Source organism: Cnephaeus nilssonii, assembly GCF_951640355.1.
Source record: "Cnephaeus nilssonii genome assembly, chromosome: 8".
Taxonomy (NCBI): domain Eukaryota; kingdom Metazoa; phylum Chordata; class Mammalia; order Chiroptera; family Vespertilionidae; genus Cnephaeus; species Cnephaeus nilssonii.
Window position 1 is genome coordinate 17,786,086 of NC_137079.1, and position 20,592 is coordinate 17,806,677.

Consider the following 20,592-nt stretch of genomic DNA (forward strand, 5'->3'; position numbering starts at 1 on the left):
AATGAATTCTTTCTAGCCTTACCTCTGCCACGAACTAGCTGTGTGGGGCCCTAACATCTCAGATCCCCCTGATGATTGCTCGGCATTATATCAACCCGTGTCTCTTCCAGCTCCAGCATTCTTCACTGCGTTTACTGCAGTGTTTACGCAGTGTTCTAATAAGCTGTTCATTCAAATATTCATCAATCTGGCAGTGCTAACTGTCAGATTCCTTGAAGAACAGATGTCAAACAACCATACTGCCTCTATTGGAGGTACATAACTATGGCGCTGAACCCAAGAGGCAAGCAACATCCTGTATGGGAAGGCAAGGGTACCAATCTTGGCTTTGCCAACTTCCTAGCCGAGTCCTCGGGCAACCACCAAATCTGAGTCTTGGGTTTCTTACCTGCTAAAGGGGCTCAGTAAGGCCTACTTTTTCAGGTTGTGAGGATTAAATTTTACAAGGGGCTGCAAGAGTACAGTTTGGGAGCAAGATGTTAGCTGCCTTATCCCTCCTAGGCAACAGTTATAGAGAGCTTTATAAAGGTGGGTTTGAACTGAATTTTGATCATTCTCCCTAGGCAGAAACTTGAAGTTGCCTGGAGTAGAGGAATTTTGTTTTGTGGCAGAGGACAAATATGTGAAAGCCCATGGTCTGTGTGGAAAGCTATAAATACTCCTATCAACAGAAATAGGTCATAGGGTGGGACGTAAGACTGGAAGAGCTCCTGCTCTCAAGTGACTTGTAAATGGTAGCAAACCAACTGAAGAACAAAACATGAGAAGGTGATGAAGCAATAGGGAAGAGAAGGGGGCCTGTATAATTGCAATAGATATTGCAGTCGCTGAAGAGGCTATCTATAAAGGAGGCTGAATTTCAGCTAAACCTGGAAAGCTCAGAATGAAAATGAGAATGGTATTTTCCAAGTACCTCATTTATTCCCTTCATTACAACCTTAGGAAGTCGGTGCTATTATTATTGTTGCAATGAATCATATGATACTGAGGTAGAGAGGATAAGTGATTGGCCGAAGGTCACTCAGTTGAAGCTGGGAAATGAAACCTGGTAGCTCTCTAATCTGTATGTTCTACTGACACCAATCCTGTCAATAATTTTAAGGCTGTTACTGATAAAGCCTATATAATAAAACCTTAATATGCAAATCGACCAAACAGCAGAACAACCAGTCACTATGATGCACACTGACCACAACGGGGCAGACACTCAACCCAGGAGCTGCCCCCTGGTGGTCAGTGCACTCCCACAGGGGGAGCGCCACTCAGCCAGAAGCTGGGCTCATGGCTAGTAAGCACAGCTGCAGTAGCAGGAGCCTCTCCTGCCTCCGCAGCAGTGCTAAGGAGCAGTGAGCCGAGCAGTGAGAAGCAGCGAGCAGGCAGGCGGTAAGGAGTGAGGGGTCCTGAAAGAGTAATAATAATAAAAGAGTAATATGCAAATTGACCATCACTCCAACACACAAGATGGCTGCCCCCATGTGGACACAAGATGGCTGCCACAAGATGGCCAGCAGGGGACGGCAGTTGGGAGGGACCAGGACTGCAAGGGAGGGCAGTTGGGGGCAATCAAGCCTGCAGGGGAGGGCAGTTAGGGGTGACCAGGCCGGCAGAGGAGGGAAGTTGGGGGCGACAGGGCCTGTAGGGAAGGGCAGTTGCGGGGGACCCAGGCCTGCAGGGGAGAGCAGTTGGGTGGGACCAGGCCTACAGGGGAGGGCAGTTAGGGGTGACCAGGCCTGCAGGGGAGGGCAGTTAGGGGCAAACAGGCTGGCAGGGGAGCAGTTAGGCATCAATCAGGCTAGCAGCGAAGTGGTTAGGGGGTTATCAGGCTGGCAGGCAGAAGCAGTTAGGGGCAATCAGGAAGGCAGGCAGGCAAGCAATTGGGAGCCAGCAGTCCTGGATTGTGAGAGAGATGTCTGACTGCCCGTTTAGGCCTGATCCCGGTCGGGCCTAAACGGGCAGTCGGCCATCCCTCAAGGGGTCCCAGATTGGAGATGGTGCAGGTTGGGCTGATGGACACACACCCCCGTGCACGAATTTCGTGCACCAGGCCTCTAGTAATATATAAAGGCATATGTACAATAATTGCCATTCTCCCTAATGTACATATGCCTTTATATATTATCCTATCTAATAAAGAGGGAATATGCTAATTGACCCTCATGCTGTCGCAAAGATGGCGGTGCCCATAGCCAATAAGGAGGGAACATGCTAATGACTGCTCTGCCCTCAAAGATGGTGGTGCCCACAGCCATAAGATAGTGGCACCCAGTCCCCTCAACCCCGCTGGGGCAGCAGGCACTGGAGCCCCCCAATCCCCTCAGCCCCCCAGCCGCCCAGGGCCGGCCCAAGGCACCGGCAAGCCTTGGATGGCGGTTGCCCAGCTGATGTCCAAGGCACAAGCAAGCCTCGGATGGTGGTTGCCCAGCTGCCCAGGGCTGCCCGAGGCTCAGGTCACCAGGGCCGGCCAAGGCTTGCACCGCCAGCAGTGGCAGCAGCAGAGGTTTGATGGGGCGTCTCCTTCCCCTAATCTCTGGGTTGCCTCCTGTCCCTGAGGGTTCCTGGACTGTGAGGGGGGCAGGCCGGGCTGAGGGACCCCCCCCCTCCAGTGCATGAATTTTCATGCACCGGGCCTCTAGTTTATCATAAACCTCAGCCTGACATACACCTTAGCCTGACTCCCCAAAGAAGCATTTGGTACATACTCTAATACTCTTGAATTATCTGGATTGACTTAATTCTAATTTGCATTTTCCCATATCATATTCCATTAATTCTAAGATAGCATTTTTTTTCATACCTTGACATCTCTAAAATTGAGTTCCCTCTTACAATTAATGACATTTTAGATTCAATCAAGTCCCCTTAAAATGAGAGTTTATAGTCAAAATATTGTGTTCAGGTTACTTTAGTTTGGTCTCTCCCACCCTTCAGTTCATAGTATTCACTTAATGATAGTATTCACTTAATAGTTAATTATGTTTCTGCTTGCATGTAGCTTAAGTTACTCCCATCCTTATGAATTTAATTTTCTTCTTGATATGTGGAACATTACCCAGGCTTCCAAAAGTAAAATTTATCAAAAAATGTGAATTCAGAAAAATGTTATTCTTTCCCTTATCCTCTACTCTTTGTAACCAGCTTCCATTTTTCCCCCTGTTCTTTTATGCAAAAATATGCACATTTCCTTTTCTGTCATATGTAAAAAATAATATATGTACTTTTTTTCAGTTAAATATTTCACAGAAAACACTCCTTATTGATTCATAGATTGTCCTCATTCTGTTTACAACTGCATAGTTCTCTACTAATATAATTTACTCACTTATAGCTAAATGTTTGGGCCCTTAGGTAATTTCCAAAATTTTGCAATTATAAATAATATATTTATATTTTTATATTGGAGATTTAACATCAGGATAAATTCCTGGAAGTAGGGGTATTGGGTCAGAGAGTAAAGACATATGTAGTTTCAGTAGATATTGACAACTTCTGCTCTATTGACATTGCAGAATTTAACATTCCCACAAGCAATGTATGCGCATGTCTGTTTCCCCACTTCTCCAACAGAGTACATGGCCAAATGTAAAATTATGCCAATATGATAGGTGAGACATGATATCTCAGTGTATTTTAAATTTGCATTTCTGCTTTTTTCATTTTTCCTCAAAATTAGATTTCTATGACTAGCTTAATTGTGAATAATCCCCTAAGTCTGTAGCAGAGATGTATCTTTTTAAAAAGATTTTTTTAAAAAAATATATTTTATTGATTTGTTACAGAGAGGAAGGGAGAGGGATAGAAAGCTAGAAACATCGATGAGAGAGAAGCATCGATCATGAGAGAGAAGCATCGGTCAGCTGCCTCCTGCACACCCCCCACTGGGGATGTGCCCGCAACCAAGGTACGTGCCCTTGACCGGAATCGAACCTGGGACCCTTCAGTCTGCAGACTGACGCTCTATCCACTGAGCCAAACCGGTTTCGGCTTAAAAAGATTTTTAAACTGATTTTTAGAGAGAGGGGAAGGAGAGGGAGAGAGAAACACTGATGTAAGAGTGAAACATCCATTGGCTGCCTCCTATACACACCGTACCAGGGATTGAATTTGAAACCCGGGCATGTGCCCTGACTGGAACTCAAACCAACAACCTTTTGGTGCCTAGAATGACACCCAACTAACTGAGCCACACTAGCCAGGGCATGGGATGTATCTTTTAACAGTTGAACTTGACATTTACAGTCTTGGTTAGAACTATATCTAGTTTTTTAAAAAGTTAAATTTTAAGTTGCCATAGTTACATAATTGTTTTTTTTAAAATATATTTTATTGATTTTTTACAGAGAGGAAGGGAGAGGAAGAGGGACAGTTAGAAACATTGATGAGAGAGAAACACTGATTCAGCTGCCTCCTGCACACCCCCTACTGGGGATGTGCCTGCAACCAAGGCACATGCCCTTGACCGGAATCGAACCTGGGACCCCTCAGTCCGCAGGCCGACACTCTATCCACTGAGCCATACCGGTTTCGGCTACATAATTGTTTTAATGAATGGATATATTTTACTAGAGGCCTGGTGCTTCGTGCACCAGTGGGGTCCCTCCGCCTGGCCTGTGGGATCGGGCTGAAATGGGCTCTCTGACATCCCCTGAGGGGTCCCAGATTCCGTGAGGGCACAGGCCAGGCCAAGGGACCCCACCAGTGCACGATCAGGGCCGTGGAGGAACTCAGGAGGTTGGCCAGCCAGGGAGGGACTGTGGGAGGGCTCCAGGGCATGTCCGGCCTGTCTCACTCAGTCCTGATCAGCTAAACCCAGCAGCAAGCTAACCTATCAGTCAGAGTGTCTGCCCCCTGGTGGTCAGTGCACGTCATAGTGAGCAGTTGAGCAGACCCTCCCCCTGGCCAGCCCTGCCCTCAATTGCCTCCCCCACCCCTGAGTGGCCTTAACATACCATTAGCATATTATGCTTTGATTGGTTGAACGGATGACCGGACACTCAGCATATTTGGCTTTTATTATATAGGATAAACTTTCATAGTTTGCTATGGCAGTTAACTCCCCACTTTCTTTTGGATCTAAATGCACAGATATAATTAGTCCTCTTATTTAAAGGCACAATATCAACATGCCTGTCCAAAAATCCTGTTTCCCCTTTCCTCCTTAATATATAATCTCATTTTGCTCTTTTGAAAAGGATCCTCTAATGCAGTCGCCGGCAAACTCATTAGTCAACAGAGCCAAATATCAACAGTACAACGACTGAAATTTCTTTTGAGAGCCGAAAACCGACTTCTGCGCATGGGCCACGAAGTTTCAATCGCACTGTACGTGTGCACCCGCACGTGGTATTTTGTGGAAGAGCCACACTCAAGGGGCCAAAGAGCCGCATGTGGCTCGCGAGCTGCAGTTTGCCGACCACTGCTCTAATGCATTTGGCATGTTTCCTTAAATTATCCATGTAAAACATATGGTATGTTTCATGTACACATATGTAAATGTATTTGTCTTGTGCTATTACGTATATTTCATTGTTTCTAATTTACTTCACTAAATGGTGATCAGTACTGTATTTAGTATTTGGCTTCTAACTAAATTTCTAAGTAGTTTCTAACTAACTTCTGATAAAAATAAAAATTCAACCAAGTAAATGTAAAGATCTAATTGGCTTTATTAAGCAATTCATGAATCGGGCAGATCCCATGTAGAAACTAGAAGGGCACTGCAAGGGGTTGTACAGAATGGAAGATTTTTATAGGAAGAAGGGTGGGGTAAAGGAGCCATTAACAAAAAAATGATTATTTTGGGGCCAGGACACCTTTTCTTTGGGGGAGGAGAACAGGAAGGGTTTTTATAATGGAGATTACCTCTTCTTTGTACAGGAGATGGAGAAGGTCCACAGTGACAGATCACCTTACTGGTGTTTGACCAGATAATTCCAGACTGGTTAACATTCCATTTCTAGGAGATACTGAAACTGCAATTAGATCAAAATTGAAACTGCAAATATAGGTTTGGTATCATGTGCTTCCAGCACGAGTGGTGATGCCATTTGGGGGCCTGAGGTTTTTTAACCCTCTAATATACTGCATTACACTATATGAATACACTATATTTCATCCATTTCCCTAATATTACTTGATTTTGTTGTTGTTCTGATGCGTGTAAAGTGGTATCTATATATATAAAAAGCCAGCGACTGTAATGCCATAACGACCAGTCGCTATGACACCCACTGTGGCTAGCGAACCGGCCGATCAGGGGATGGGGCCGGCCGGCCAACCTCCCACTGTCCCCACAGGCCCAGTCCCAATCTGCGCTGATTGGGGTCAGGCCAGCCGGATCCCACCTCTGCACGAATTCGTGCATTGGACCTCTAGTTTTATTATAATTTGCATTTCCTCTTTACTAGTTATTTTGAACATCTCATACATTTGTTGACCATTTGGGCTTCCTTTTCTGTGATTTGCCTACTCAAATCATAGAATGCTTAATATTCTCTTCATTGTTGATTTCAGGGCATATGTTCTATGTGTTAATCCCCCATCAGTTTTATTTGTGGTAAATAACTTCTCTCAGTCTGTCATCTCTCTGTGGAGTTCTTTTGAATAGAAACTTTTATGGTCAAATCCATTTTATTTTCCTTCCTGTGTTTTTGGGTCTTAAATGGTTTCCTAACTTCTGGTTCTACATTTTAGTTTTATTAGCTCTTAGTATAAATTTGTTCACTGTGAAAAGGGGTCCAGCCAAAGATACAATCATGAGAAAACATCACACAAACCCTAAGGAACACTGTATAAATTAACTGTATAAAAAGAAAGGACTGAGAACATTCCAGACTAAAGACCTTGCAGTGGACTGTGACATATGATTTTAACCTGTATCCTTTTGGCTGTAAGGCCCATGACTAGGGCAGATGGTGAAAATTATATGGGGTCTGAGGGTTACATCCAAAAGAAACACTCCTGATGAGATATCATTCACTCACAGATTATTTTTATTTTGCCCTTTGATGGGTATTATCAGGGTTGCAATGGAGAAACTTTTTATTATTGTACGTTTCTGGATCAAGAACCCAGAAAGCAGAGTAAGAAAATTAGTTTTTAGTCTGTCCTAATATTTCACCTTGAAAAGTCGGTGGAAGAGCCAAAAGTAACATAGCTGACTCAGCAAGTTCCATATGGGCATTTTCAATGCGGCATGTTTGAAACGTCGTTTTATTTTGCATTGCTGAGCTGAGAACAAGGTTAAGAGGGGTGAGAAAAGATTCAGAGGGTGGGTGTAGCTCTAGGAAATTGTCACAGACGTGGTCTTGGGATAATTTTCAAAATAATAAGGACAGAAGCAAGGTAGAGAGCCCGACTCATACTAGAGAGCGCAATAAGCAGTATAGCATTTGAAGAGAAAAAGTGAAGACAGAGTCCATTTTGAGCAAAGTGATGTTTTCATTAATATTCAGGCACGGTTTCAAAACGCCTTGGCTGGGAATCAGTGGATTAGGAGTCATTAGTTACTTGATTTAGCCTAACTCCCTATAGAATACATGCACTTCTTAATGTAACTAAAATAATCTTAGCTGAAGAACGAGAATGATTTGTATGCACATAGAGCAATTGTTTCTTACTCAAACATGCAAAAATCTCCAATTACTGCATTGCTCTTTGCACATTCACATTTCAGAAGAAGGAATTATGTTATCAGGTACACAAACTGATGTTTGGAATTAAAAGTGCAAGTAAGACCTAGCCCAGTGGTGGGCAAACTCATTAGTCAACAGAGCCAAATATCAACAGTACAACGATTGAAATTTCTTTTGAGAGCCAAAATTTTTAAACTTACACTTCTTTTAACGCCAATTCTTCAAAATAGACTCGCTCAGGCCGTGGTATTTTGTGGAAGAGCCACACTCAAGGGGCCAAAGAGCCGCATGTGGCTCGTGAGCCGCAGTTTGCCGACCACGGCCCTAGCCAATTGCTCAGTGGTTAGTTGGCCTGGGGACTGAAGGGTCGCAGGTTTCAGACTTGATCCCGGACTGGTCGGGGTGCGTGTGGGAGGCAACCAATCAATAACTCTCACATTGATGTTTCTCTCTCTTTCTGTCTCTCCCTGTCCTTTCCACTCTTTCTAAAAATCAGTGGAAAAAAATATCCTCTGGTGAGGATTAAAAACAAAAACAAATAAATGCAAGTAATATGTATAAAGAGATTTAAGACAGGTCTTATAGTCTTTTCAAACAAATAATATGGGAAACTATTAAATGAAGTTCACAAAGATGATTTGAGGTACAAAAATATCTTAAAGACCCTTCTGAATGAGTGAATTTATAAAATAAGCAAATAATACTTCCCTTTATGAGGATAATATCAAGATTAGTTGATGCACACACAAATAGCATACTTTCAGAACAAGTCAGATGTTCAATTGCTGACTAAATGTAAATACAATCTTTAATTAACCAAACAATAAGTTGACTAGACCAGCTTTCTCAAAAGTTTCTAACTTTAAAAAAAAAAGAAACGACTCTGTCATAGACCTAAATTATTCTTACCCAATAAAGGAAAATAGATTTTAAAATAAGAGGAGTTACAAATCTGATGATAAATGCAGTTTCCTGTGACAACAAATTGTAATGCAGTGTATTTTGAGACAAACTGTTCTACAGGATGGTTCAAAGGAGACTTCTAACAAATCCCAGAGGGATTCTTCAATGGTTATGAAATTCAGAAATAAGATAATAAAGCAGACAGCAGAATTTATACCCCAAGAAATAAAAAGGATTTATATCCTTACAAAATTTTCCTGTATTAATCTATTTTTTCCCCACATTGCATTACTAATCAACCCCTTAACTTCTCAGTTCCTTTTCATTAGCAACTGCATCTGCAGTCATTGCTCTCAGAATTGTATTCATTAGAACTAATTAAAAAATGTTTTATAAAAGTACTTTCTTCCTCCACAATCCTGTTTTTCAAGCTGCATGTATCATTGGGGATTTATCCTTTAAACTGGCTGAAATATGAATATTATATGAATTAAAATCAAACTATGTCTATAGAAAAAGATTTAATATGCCTGAATGTAAGTTATACCCCTCTCCCCAAACTTAACCACATTGAAAAGAGTATATAACCTTACTCTATTTGGAAAACTTGTCATTACTTTAGGGAATGTCTTTGGGGAAGAAATTAGCCTGAAATGCCCTGAATCAAAAATAATTTTGAATGTATATACAGATCTTAAAAGCATATATTTCAAATGACTTAGAAGTGAGGATGATATGCTTTGGTACACTGTCATATACAAACGTTGATCTCAAAGGTGTATGAGAGGACACTGAAATTCTTCTACAAAATGAATTAAAGCTTAAAAGATATTTAATATAACATACACTTGGTATTTAAACATTTATCTGTGTTTCTAAAAGCTTATGTATTTTTTACCAAAACACTTTTCTTTGGGGAATCTTATTAGGAAAATGAGGGCACAGCCTTATGTTTTTGCTAGATTCAAAACTCAAGTTTTAGAGGCATTTTACATTATGCACATTAACAGAAGGCTGAGTAATATAATTAAAGTATACAAATATGAAAGTTAAGATTGATTACCTCCTCCAAAAAGGCATTCCCTGAACATCTCAGCTTATGTATCATCTAGTTGTTGTTTGTCCCACTACTTTGTTTTGTTGGCTATATATCACTTCTCATGATGTGAAATAAGTTTCTTACTCTCGTCTCTTGGCTGAAATGAGAACTGCATTGAAGTCAGGGACTTCGGCTTGTCCTATGAAACTCCAGGCAGGAATGAAGTTTGTAAACATGAGGGGGGAGGGAGGAGGAGATGAAGGCAAAAGCAGCTGGAGTGGAAGGAGAGCTCCTGTAGTTTATTTGGCCTCTAAGTCAGTTCTTGCGGGTTGTTGTTCATGGAATAGGTATGTACACAAGGACCACATATTTGCTTATTCTTCCAGAAACACAAAAAGAAAAAAACCCTCTGAAACAAAAAAAACCTCCTGAATTCAATTTATTCAGATAATTTTTAAGTTCTAAAACAATAATATTTACAAACAGCCAGAGGTTTTTTCGTTTATAATGCTAGCTCAAATTTTAATTTGTTCTATTTTTACATTTAGAGCCAAAACACATACTTGAGAGAAAAACACATTGTTTTCATGTTCTGTTTCAAAGTACAGATTTCTAAATATAACTGAATAGTCAGATAAGATTGTTTCCATTTTCTTTTTTTGAAGAAATTCAAACTTATGAAATAAAAATATCACAAATGCAGTATCAACAGAATCTGAAGGTTGTTTAAAGCATCCTTGTTTAGAATATTTAACTAAAAGAAATAGTTTTAATAATAAATGTATAACATATTTTTATAACTAAGCATAAATCAAATGGCTGAGGCAAAGTCATTTTTTGAATAACAGTTAATATTATTGCTTTAACACCTGTTCAGGAGTTCTGATTTTTACAAACTATTTTCAAATAAAACAACTAGATGGACAAAAGATATGTTACCTTGATAATCAGTGCTTTAATTCTACAGTCTTTTTTCAAATTCTTTTCTCTAGATTGTAGTTCTTTGCTTGGCTTTCCCCTTTTAAAGATCTGTTTGTTAGAGAAGAACCCTAAGTATTCTACATTCAATGCTCTTTGGTTAATGTGACTAAGGCTTATCCTGGGGGTTCTTAGTTTTCTTCTAAAGTGAAACATTACAATAAATATGGCCGAATTACACTTTCTTTGGAGACCTGTTATATAGGTAACATAATTTGCTAACTTAAAAAGTTTGACAGAAAACAGAAGGTTAGCTACCTGTTTAGATTTAGCTAATGCAAATCTATTATCATATTTTAGGGCTCACTAGCATTTGAGAAAAGTCTGTCAAGCTGTGAGGAATCTTTCTGACTTTCTGACTGGGATCTTATAGAAAGATTGCTAAAGACCATAGTTATTCACTACACCCCAGTTGTTCTACAATCATTATTAAGGCATTTTTTACTTTTGTGGAATGTTGAAAAAAAAAAGAACTTGTACTTGTGCTTCATTATTTAAATTATTAAAATACCACTAAACTAATGGCATAAGCTAAAGAAAGACAATGTTTCCTATTATTTGCTACAAAATTAAAAACTGTTTAAATTATGAAATACAAATACAAAATATATAATATTGTGGAAAGGGCTCTTATGGAAAAAGGTATAAAATGTGCTGAGTTTCAATATAATAAAATAAACCTGCCTCAAACAAATTTTAGAAATCTCTTCTCAAAGACACTGAAAATATGCAAAACTATTATATTTTATAAGTAAAAATGAGAAAATATTGAAATTAAAGGAATTTTTATGTTAGACAGTAAAATTATAAATTACACAAAATGTCAAGAATTATAAAATTATTGTTTTGAAAACCAACTCAAGTTAAAAAAAAAATCCTATTTTAATCTAAGTTAAATGGCATAACACTACCTTAATGTACCAAAAATATCAGAAACAAAATTCTTAAAGATTTTACTACTTTTGCTTAACCTTAATCATAGTAAATGTTATATTTAACTCTCCTTATTCCATTAGCATAATCTCAAAGAAAATCTTTATGTAACTGTAACAGCTGTATAGCAACATTTCAAAAAATAAATTTCAAAAAATACTGTTAATGTTTTTGATAGCTAGGTGGGTAGTGAAAATAGCCTAGTACGGTGTTAACTAAAACAATAGCATGGGAATAATTCTGGTATTTTGGATATGAGAACAATTTTCCCCACTGCATATGTTGCATTTAACTATTTTATAAAGGCTACGTGATTTATATTTCCTACCACCCTTACATATATTTAAAATGTTAACATAAAAGTATATAAGTAAAATACACTTGGAAAAACTTGTAAATCTCCTTTATTTCAGTAGACAGAAGACTGTTTCAAAGTCCTTGCTGAAAGGGTTCTTGTTGTTGCCATGGAACTGGAAGATAAAAACCCATAAAGATTTGAGGTAAGTTAATGATGCAGACTAAACAGCACATAACAGGATAGTGGAAAGACATGAGTTAGGGTAGAGCCGAAGTTCAAACTGCACATTTGCCCTTTACTAGGGATGGGATCTGACAACGTGACTTAAGGCTCCCCAAGGGGAAGTTTCTTCATCTGCAAAAGAATAGCATCTACATCTTTCTCAGGTATCTTGTTTAGAATTAAATGGAATAAAGGATGTAATGTGTCTGGCACACAGGGCTCACTTAGTCCCTCCCTTTAGTTCCATTTATGGTGTTGAACTCAAGTATTACGAACAAAACAAAACAGCAAGTGGGTCACAGGGATTTTCATACCTTTAGAAATATGTAGTTTCTATCAGTGTGGGATTATCTGCACTCAGAAAACTAAGTGATGTGTTTATATTGCCTCCCAATACTTTTAGAGTTACTTTTGGGTCTATAATAAGTAGATAATCATTTATTTTTACATGACTAATATAACCAAAGAGGTAACAATGAAAAATTTTGAGACTAAAAGCTGGACTTGATTCCAGAGATATCTTTTTTAGCATCACAGACCTTAATTAACGAAGAACACAAGAAAGCTCAAACTATGAGAAACTTTATGAAACAATTACATTCAAGATGTCTACTTTAATTCATAGGTTTGCCATATCCCTGGTTGGTGTGTTTATCATTACAGCAGCAACAATCAAATTCAATTTTATGCAATGTGTCAAATGAGCCAAAAAGGGATATATACTCTTCCAAGCCCCACTCCTGTTTCTTTCTCCCTTCCTTCAGAGTTTTATTCAGGTTCTGTCTTTTGGTGAAAAATTGCCAGTACTGCCGAGACCGGTTTGGCTCAGTGGATAGAGCGTCGGTCTGCGGACTGAAAGGTCCCAGGTTCGATTCCGGTCAAGGGCATGTACATTGGTTGCGGGCACATCCCCGGTAGGGGGTGTGCAAGAGGCAGCTGGTCGGTGTTTCTCTCTCATCGATGTTTCTAGCTCTCTGTCCCTCTCCTTTCCTCTCTGTAAAAAAATCAATAAAATATATTTTAAAAAAAAATTGCCAGTACTTTTTCAATTCATTTGGTGGGGTAGAGAGGGAAGGGAAAGATACATATATAATTACAAGACCACACAACACTCACATGTCTTATCATGTGAGACGTGTACACAAAAAGTACTATGGGAGGACAAGAGGAAATGCCACCGGGGAGAACAGTTAGGAGTTCAATACTAGCTTGCATTCAGAGGTAGAAGGGGTAGGAGATGAGGCTATACTGTCGAGCCAGGACTGTGAAGGGTCCTGCACTCCAAGCCGATTTGAATTTTATCCTATAGGTGTTAGGTGCCAGTGCCAAGTCCAATGCAGAGGTGCTCCAGTGATCAAATTTCTTTTTTTGTTTGTTTGTGAAACTCCCTTAGGTCAGAGGTTGTTTCTTTTTCCTTTATTTTTAAATTCACTTTTAAATTATAGTTGACATACAATATTATATTAATTTCAGCTTTACAATATAGTGCTAAGACATTTATATACCTTATGAAGTGATCATGGTAAGTCTAATAATCATCTGTTACCATACATAGTTATTACAATATTGACAATTTCCCCTATGCTGTCCTGATCAGATTTCTTAATTAGAAATAGAATTGTTAATAGGCTACTACTTGTCTGAATCAGACAAATGAAATAAATTAATTCAATTAGTTTTTTTCTACTTATTAACTTATAAGAAAATGTAGGAGAAACAACTTTTGAATTTAGAAGATATTCTCTTACATTTCTCTGTTTAACACACTAAGAGATTAATTTTATTAAAAATACATTTTACCGAAGAAACCAAGATGGCGGCATAGGTAAACACCTAAACTGCTGCCTCGCACAACAATTTCAAAACTACAACTAAAAGACAAAACGGACATCATCCAGAACCACAGGAAGGCTGGCTGAGTGGAAATTCTACAACTAGAAGGAAAGAGAAAAGCACACTGAGACTCAGAGGAGCTGCAGAAGTAAAGTGCAGAGGTACGGAGGTGCGCATGGAGAGGGCTGGCAACTGAGTATGCGGCTGGCTTTCTCAATTGGGAGGGAGAAAAAAGCTCCTGACTGCTCTGAACTCCAGTTCTGGGTGAGACTCTGGGGACCCAGACTCATTCAGGGAGAAACTGGACTGTCTGGCAGCGGGCTAAACTTGAGGGCAGCTTTCTCTCAGAGGTGATTGGAGTGATTACCACGGGACACTGAGACCTGGGGGGCCTCTTAGGGAAGGGCTGATGGGAAGCCATTGCTGTCTGCTCTGCCCTGATACTCGCCCCATCCAAGCTGAGCACAGAGGCTTTTGCAATCTTGTCTCATAAGGGTGTCTCCAGCACAGAAGTTCTCCCAGCGTAGACACAGCTGATCCTCACAGCCAATTGGCCTGGAGGTCAATTCCTCCCAGTGATACCAACAACAATCAAGGCTTAACTACAACAAGACTGTGTACACAGCCCACAAAGGGGTGCACCAAGAGTGTCCACCTCAGGTAACTGGGGAGGCTGAGCCACTGGGCCCTATAGGACACCTAGCACACAAAGCCACTCTATCAACTCAGGGAAGCAGCCAAAATGCAGAGACAAAGAAACAGGTCACAAATGAAAGAAATGGAGGAAAGCAAACAACTGGATATAGAGTTCAAAACCACGGTTATAAGATTTCTCAAGAATTTTTTAGAAAAGGCCGATAAATTTAGCAAGACCCTCGAGGATATGAAAAAGGACCAACTAGAAATTAAGCATACACTGACTGAAATAAAAAATAATATACAAAGATCCAACAGCAGACTAGAGGATCACAAGAATCAAGTCAAAGATTTGAAATACAAAGAAGCAAAAAACACCCAACTGGAAAAGTAAAAAGAAAAAGAATCCAAAAATATGAAGATAGTGTAAGAAGCCTCTGGAACAACTTCAAGCGTACCAACCTCTGAATTATGGGGGTGCCAGAAGAAGAGAGAGAGCAAGATACTGAAAACCTATTTGAAGAAATAATGACAGAAAATTTTCCCCACCTGGTGAAAGAAATACACTTACAAGTCCAGGAAATGCACAGAACCCCAAACAAAAGGAATCCAAAGAGGACCACACCAAGACACATCATAATTAAAAGGCCAAGGGCAAAAGACAAAGAGAGAATATTAAAAGCAGCAAGAGAAAAACAGTTAGTTACCTACAAGGGAGCACCCATACGATTGTCAGCTGATTTCTCAACAGAAACTATGCTGGCCAGAAGGGAGTGGCAAGAAATATTCAAAGTGATGAATAGCAAGAACCTACAACCAAGAATACTCTACCCAGCAAAGCTATCATTCAGAATTGAAGGTCAGATAAAGAGCTTCACAGACAAGAAAATGCTAAAGGAGTTCACCACCGCCAAACCAATATTATATAAAACGCTGAAAGGGAAGAGGAAGAAGAAGAAAAAGGTAAAGATAAAAATTATGAACAACAAATACATATCTATCAACAAGTGAATCTACAAATCAAGTGGATTAAAAATCTGATGAACAGAATAAACTGGTGAATATAATAGAATCAGGGGCATAGAAAGGGAGTGGACTGACAATCCTCGGGGGGAAAAGGGTGTGGGGGGTGTGAGAAGAGACTGGACAAAAATCGTACACCTAAGGATGAGGACAGAGGCGGGGGGTAAGGGCAGAGGGTGGGGTGGGAACCGGGTGGAGGGGAGCTATGAGGGGGAAAAAGAGGAACAATTGTAGTAATCTGAACAATAAAGATTTATTAAAAAAAATAAAAATACATTTTACCTCTAATGGTAGAATATTTGGGTGTTAGTGGATAGCTAGTTTTTGAAGAATTATTGTCTTAAACTTTTGCTTTAACTCTGGTAAATATATATTTCAATTTAATTAAAAAAACCCTATATTATAATCATGATATTTTACAAATAGAATTGAATTTAAGAAAACATTTTTCAAGCTCTAGTGGCAAACTACCAAGCTGTTCTGTCAACACATCTCAATTAACTCCATTTTCACTTTTGCCAAGATGGTATATTAGAATACAGACAGAAAGAGAAAGACTGCTTTATCTGATTGAAGTTTCTTTTTCCACCTTGGTTTTTTTAGTCTGTTTTTCTCCACTTATTAAAATAATGTATGTTCCCAGTGGAAAAATACAGAAAAACACTTTCCACACACCTCAAATTTTATCACTCAGTGGCAGACAAGTTGAAATGTTGGTGTACTTCATTTATATGCATTACCTTGGTTATATAGGTAAATTTATGACACAGTTCTAAAAACTACCATTAAAAACTTTAATAAGCCCTTTAATGGTTACAACACATTTCATAGTATGAGTTAACTATACTTTTCTTTTCTTTTTTAAATGTGAACGATTTTCTTTTTTTTAAAAATATATTTTATTGATTTTTTACAGAGAGGAAGGGAGAGGGATAGAGAGCTAGAAACATTGATGAGAGAGAAACATCGACCAGCTGCCTCCTGCACACCCCCCACCAGGGATGTGCCCGCAACCAAGGTACATGCCCTTGACCGGAATCGAACCCGAGACCCTTCAGTCCACAGACCGATGCTCTATCCACTGAGCCAAACCGGTTTCGGCAACTATACTTTTCTTAATGATACCCTATAAATTGGATTTTGTTGAAGAATATATTAATGAGATTAACAATTCTCTTTCTTCCATCTTTTGGCAACTAGATTTTCAACTGACAACATAATTTAACTCTGTCTGGTATTTAAACAAGTCTACACATCTGCACAGAAAAATGACTGCTATGTATCACTACTTGCTGTAAATTCCATTTTGTAAATATACCAAGATAAAAGTGAAAACTCAATGAAGCAAGCATTAACACTTGTGAAACTCACCATAAGTCCAAGGAACTTGTGGAAGTACACCTGAATTAGGAGGGTAAGGGTATGCAGCTTGTGGTAATGGTTGATAGGAAGCATACTGTGAAAAAGCTGGCTGCTGAACAGTGTAAGAAATAGGCATTTGAGATGGGAAATACGTATTTGCTGGCATAAAGCTACATGCTTGTGGCCCCCCAGCAAAGTAGCCAAAATATTGAGAATACAAAAGATTAGAATGTGTATTTTGGACAGTACTTGGCACTGTAGTCAACATCTCAGGAGGAAGTGGCTGTACTTCAAATGATGTTATGCCCTGGTATGTCTGGGTAATGGAACTGCCGTTGCTGCTGCTGTAATGATAAACACACCAAGCATAGGAAGGATTTAAAGTTCCAAATGAGTGTTCAGAAGAATTATATATTGGGGTACGCGCGGACTGTGGCAGCTCATTCTGGTATCTGGCAGCATTCTGAGTTAGGACTTTGGAATTTTCATTATTCTGTTGTTCAGAAAAAGAGTATTCTGCTGTTTGATTGACATTAAGGCTTATGCTCTCAGATGTTTCAACAGGTGCAGTGCTGCGATTCAATGTATCTTTCATATATTTTTCTTTTGACTCAGTTTTTGCAGGTTGTGTTTCATTTATTTGTGGGACAGGTATTTTGTTCTGGATAAATATAGGTTCTGGAGAATTAGTGCCTGTAGAATTTGTAATAGATGACTTTAATATTTCATTATCTTGAAGTTCAGAAACAGTGTCATTCATTTCTAAATTGGCAAGGATATCCCTCGCAAAACAGAAAACAGGCTTTGAGGGTACTGATGCATTAGGCAGAAGGGCAGCAGCATCAGTCCCTGGTTTTATGTCTGAGGGACCTGGGGAATTGTTAAGTAATTTCTGTGAAGGTGTTTCATGGTCTTTTGAAAAGGTGCCATCTACACTTTTTTGGTCACGTATTACAAAAGAACATTCTTTCTTATCACTTTTTGTTTCAGCAGCCCTAAAAGTCACATCTCTTTTCTTCATGCTATTTACATTTCCCTGTTGTCCAGTGAAATCTTCTGAAGTAGCAGATGAAATATTAGTTAAATCTATTGTTCCCTCTGACTTCAACATGCCAGTGTCTTTTAAGTTCTTTAAAGATAAAGGTGAGACAGGAAGTGATCTTTGTATTTCAACCTTTTTTGGAGATCCACGGTTTCTTCTCTGGTTGTTAGATGAACTTGGTCCTATTTCACTTTCACTTTCGGGATGAGATCTCGTGGTCCTATTAAGGGTAACATATACATAAAAACAATTTTAAATATACAGTTGCAAAATTTTAATGTAAATATATTTGAAATTTTTATTCAGGAGAAGAGATTCTTAAGATGAACACTTTCTCTTTCTATTGGTTGTATACAAGTAACATATTTCCCCAGTTTACTACCTTGGTTTAAATCTAGATATTCCACATTTCAAATATATATTTTGAAAATATACTGTGCTTCCAATATTGTAAATAATTATTTATGCTTTGGACATTTCCAGATTGAGGCTTTCAGAAGTAGAAAAGCATCACTATTCCTTTTATTTTAGTGTAGTTTCTAATTCATATACCTCCAATCTATTGACAATCCTCTTTACTTACATGTGGCTATATATAACTGGAGAACTACCAGATGTGCTCTGGCCCCCAAGATCTTCTGTTATCATTAACTGCTAAGATAGTTTGTTCAAGATTGAGAACAGGAAAAGCAGACCTCCAAAATTCCTTGCCAATTTAATATCCTTTGCATTCCTACATACATTTACACAGTTTCAAGTAGGCTGAAGGAAGAATCTATTATGGGAATGTATAGAGCCAAACAGTTAATACAGTTCCACAGGTTATTATAGATATAATTATTTGGTGTCTCATCAAGTTTTTTTAATCATATCTGGAAAAGAACATGTTGAAAGAAAAAAAGTAACTATTCCTCCAGAATCAAGAGAAATTAATCTTTGGCCTTAAATTTATTATTCCATTTATGAAACTAAAAGCTCCACATTTTACTTACTACAGGCACTTTAATGACAACCTAGATTGTCATCCAACCCCATTCAATACTTTGACACAGTTTCCAAAAAGTACAATTCTGACTTTATCACATTTCCAATGATGTTTCAGTGATGCCTTGACCTTATAGACTGACAGTTGCTTGCATCATCTATCCTTTTATGAATTCTCTTAGAGAATATTCTTCCATAAAGATAGCACCCTTTGTTAACCTTATGTTATAATTCAGTTTCCTGCTAAATGAAACAAAGTTTGATTCTTTGAGTGGCAAATACCACCTATAAGTAGTTATCAAGAGCAAGATAATTATAGAACTGGTTGATGTTATCCTTCTAACATTTCTTTTCATCTTTATACCACTACATAACTATTCAGAGTCATATGTGCCAGGAAATAAAATGCCATATTTATCTTTTTTTTTTAAAAATTATCATCCGAGTACATGCTTAGAGAGATGAAGGGAGAGAGGAAGGAAGAGAGAGAGAGAGGAAGAGAGGGGGGGGGGGAGAGAGAGAGAGCGAGAGAGAGAGAGAGAGAGAGAGAGAGAGAGATCAATTGGCTGCCTTCTGCACGTGCCCCAACTACAGACAGAACCCGCAACTCAGGCATGCGTGATGACCAGGAATGAACTGACAACCCTTCTTTGCATAGGACAATGCTCAACCGAGCCACTCTAGCCAGGCTAAAATGCTGTATTTAAAGAAGCAAAACTGACCTGGCCGGTGTGGCTCAGTTGGCTGGGCATCTTCCCAGGCACTGAAAGATTGCCAGTTCAATTTCTGGTCAAGGCACATGCCCAGGTTTGCGGGCTCAAACTGGGTTTTCAGGCTCAATCCTTGACAGAGGCAGCCGATAGATGTCTCTCTCCCTCTCCCTCTAAAGATCAATAAAAACTATGTTTAGCCCGGCTAGTGTGGCTCTTTGGTTGAGCACCTACTATGAACCAGGAGGTCACATGCTTGGGTTTCAGGCTTGGGTTGTGGGCTTGATCCCCAGGAGGAGGTGTGCAGGAGGCAGCCAATCAATGATTCTCTCTCATCATTGATGTTTCTATTTCTCTCTCTCCCTTCCTCTCTGAAATCAATAAAAATATATTTAAAAATATATATATATTTAAAAAAAGAGCAGCCTACCTTATAAAAATGTTTTTAAAAAAGCAAAACCAAGTGAGACAGAACTGAGGATGCATATCTTTTTTATTTTATATTATTCATTCCCCCTCATAAAAGAAAAAAATGGAAGAAAATGAAGCTTATAAACTGAAAATCTTACAGCGTTGAATCAAACAAGAGATGGTCAACAAGTCCAATGGTGCCACTTCATGTCAAAATAAGAAAAATATAAATAATATAGTGAGATTTTTATAATTAGCTCTATTTTAAATACAATTCAGTTCATAGAGCTAGGCTTTATTCTGAAATCATATTCTTTGTATAGTATAGTATTAAAACATCCTTTTATGAAACACTGGTATATTTATAGTATGTGTTTGTCTATGACTAAGCTCCCACTTAGTAATATAAGTTGGCAATTTATATCTTTTTAAGCAATTTTGAAATGTGACTGGTCTGTAAAGTCCACATGTTTAAAAAACTCAATGTAATCACATATCCTATTCTTTTATGCTGTTTTTAGTAAAACCAGTCACTAAGTCCCATCAATTCTTTAAGTAATGTCTTGTCAAATATGAATTTTACTTTT

The 20,592-nt window shown here is 38.8% G+C and overlaps 1 protein-coding gene across 1 annotated transcript in view; it reads right to left on the bottom strand.

Moving 5' to 3' along the window:
• Positions 1-11,674: 11,674 nt before the first annotated feature.
• Positions 11,675-20,592, bottom strand: part of TEX15 (testis expressed 15, meiosis and synapsis associated) — an 87,866-nt gene continuing 78,948 nt past the window's right edge. The window contains 2 exon segments of the mRNA XM_079779371.1: positions 11,675-11,954; positions 16,868-18,120. Coding sequence (XP_079635497.1) covers positions 11,914-11,954; positions 16,868-18,120 — 1,294 coding nt within the window. The 3' untranslated portion in view covers positions 11,675-11,913.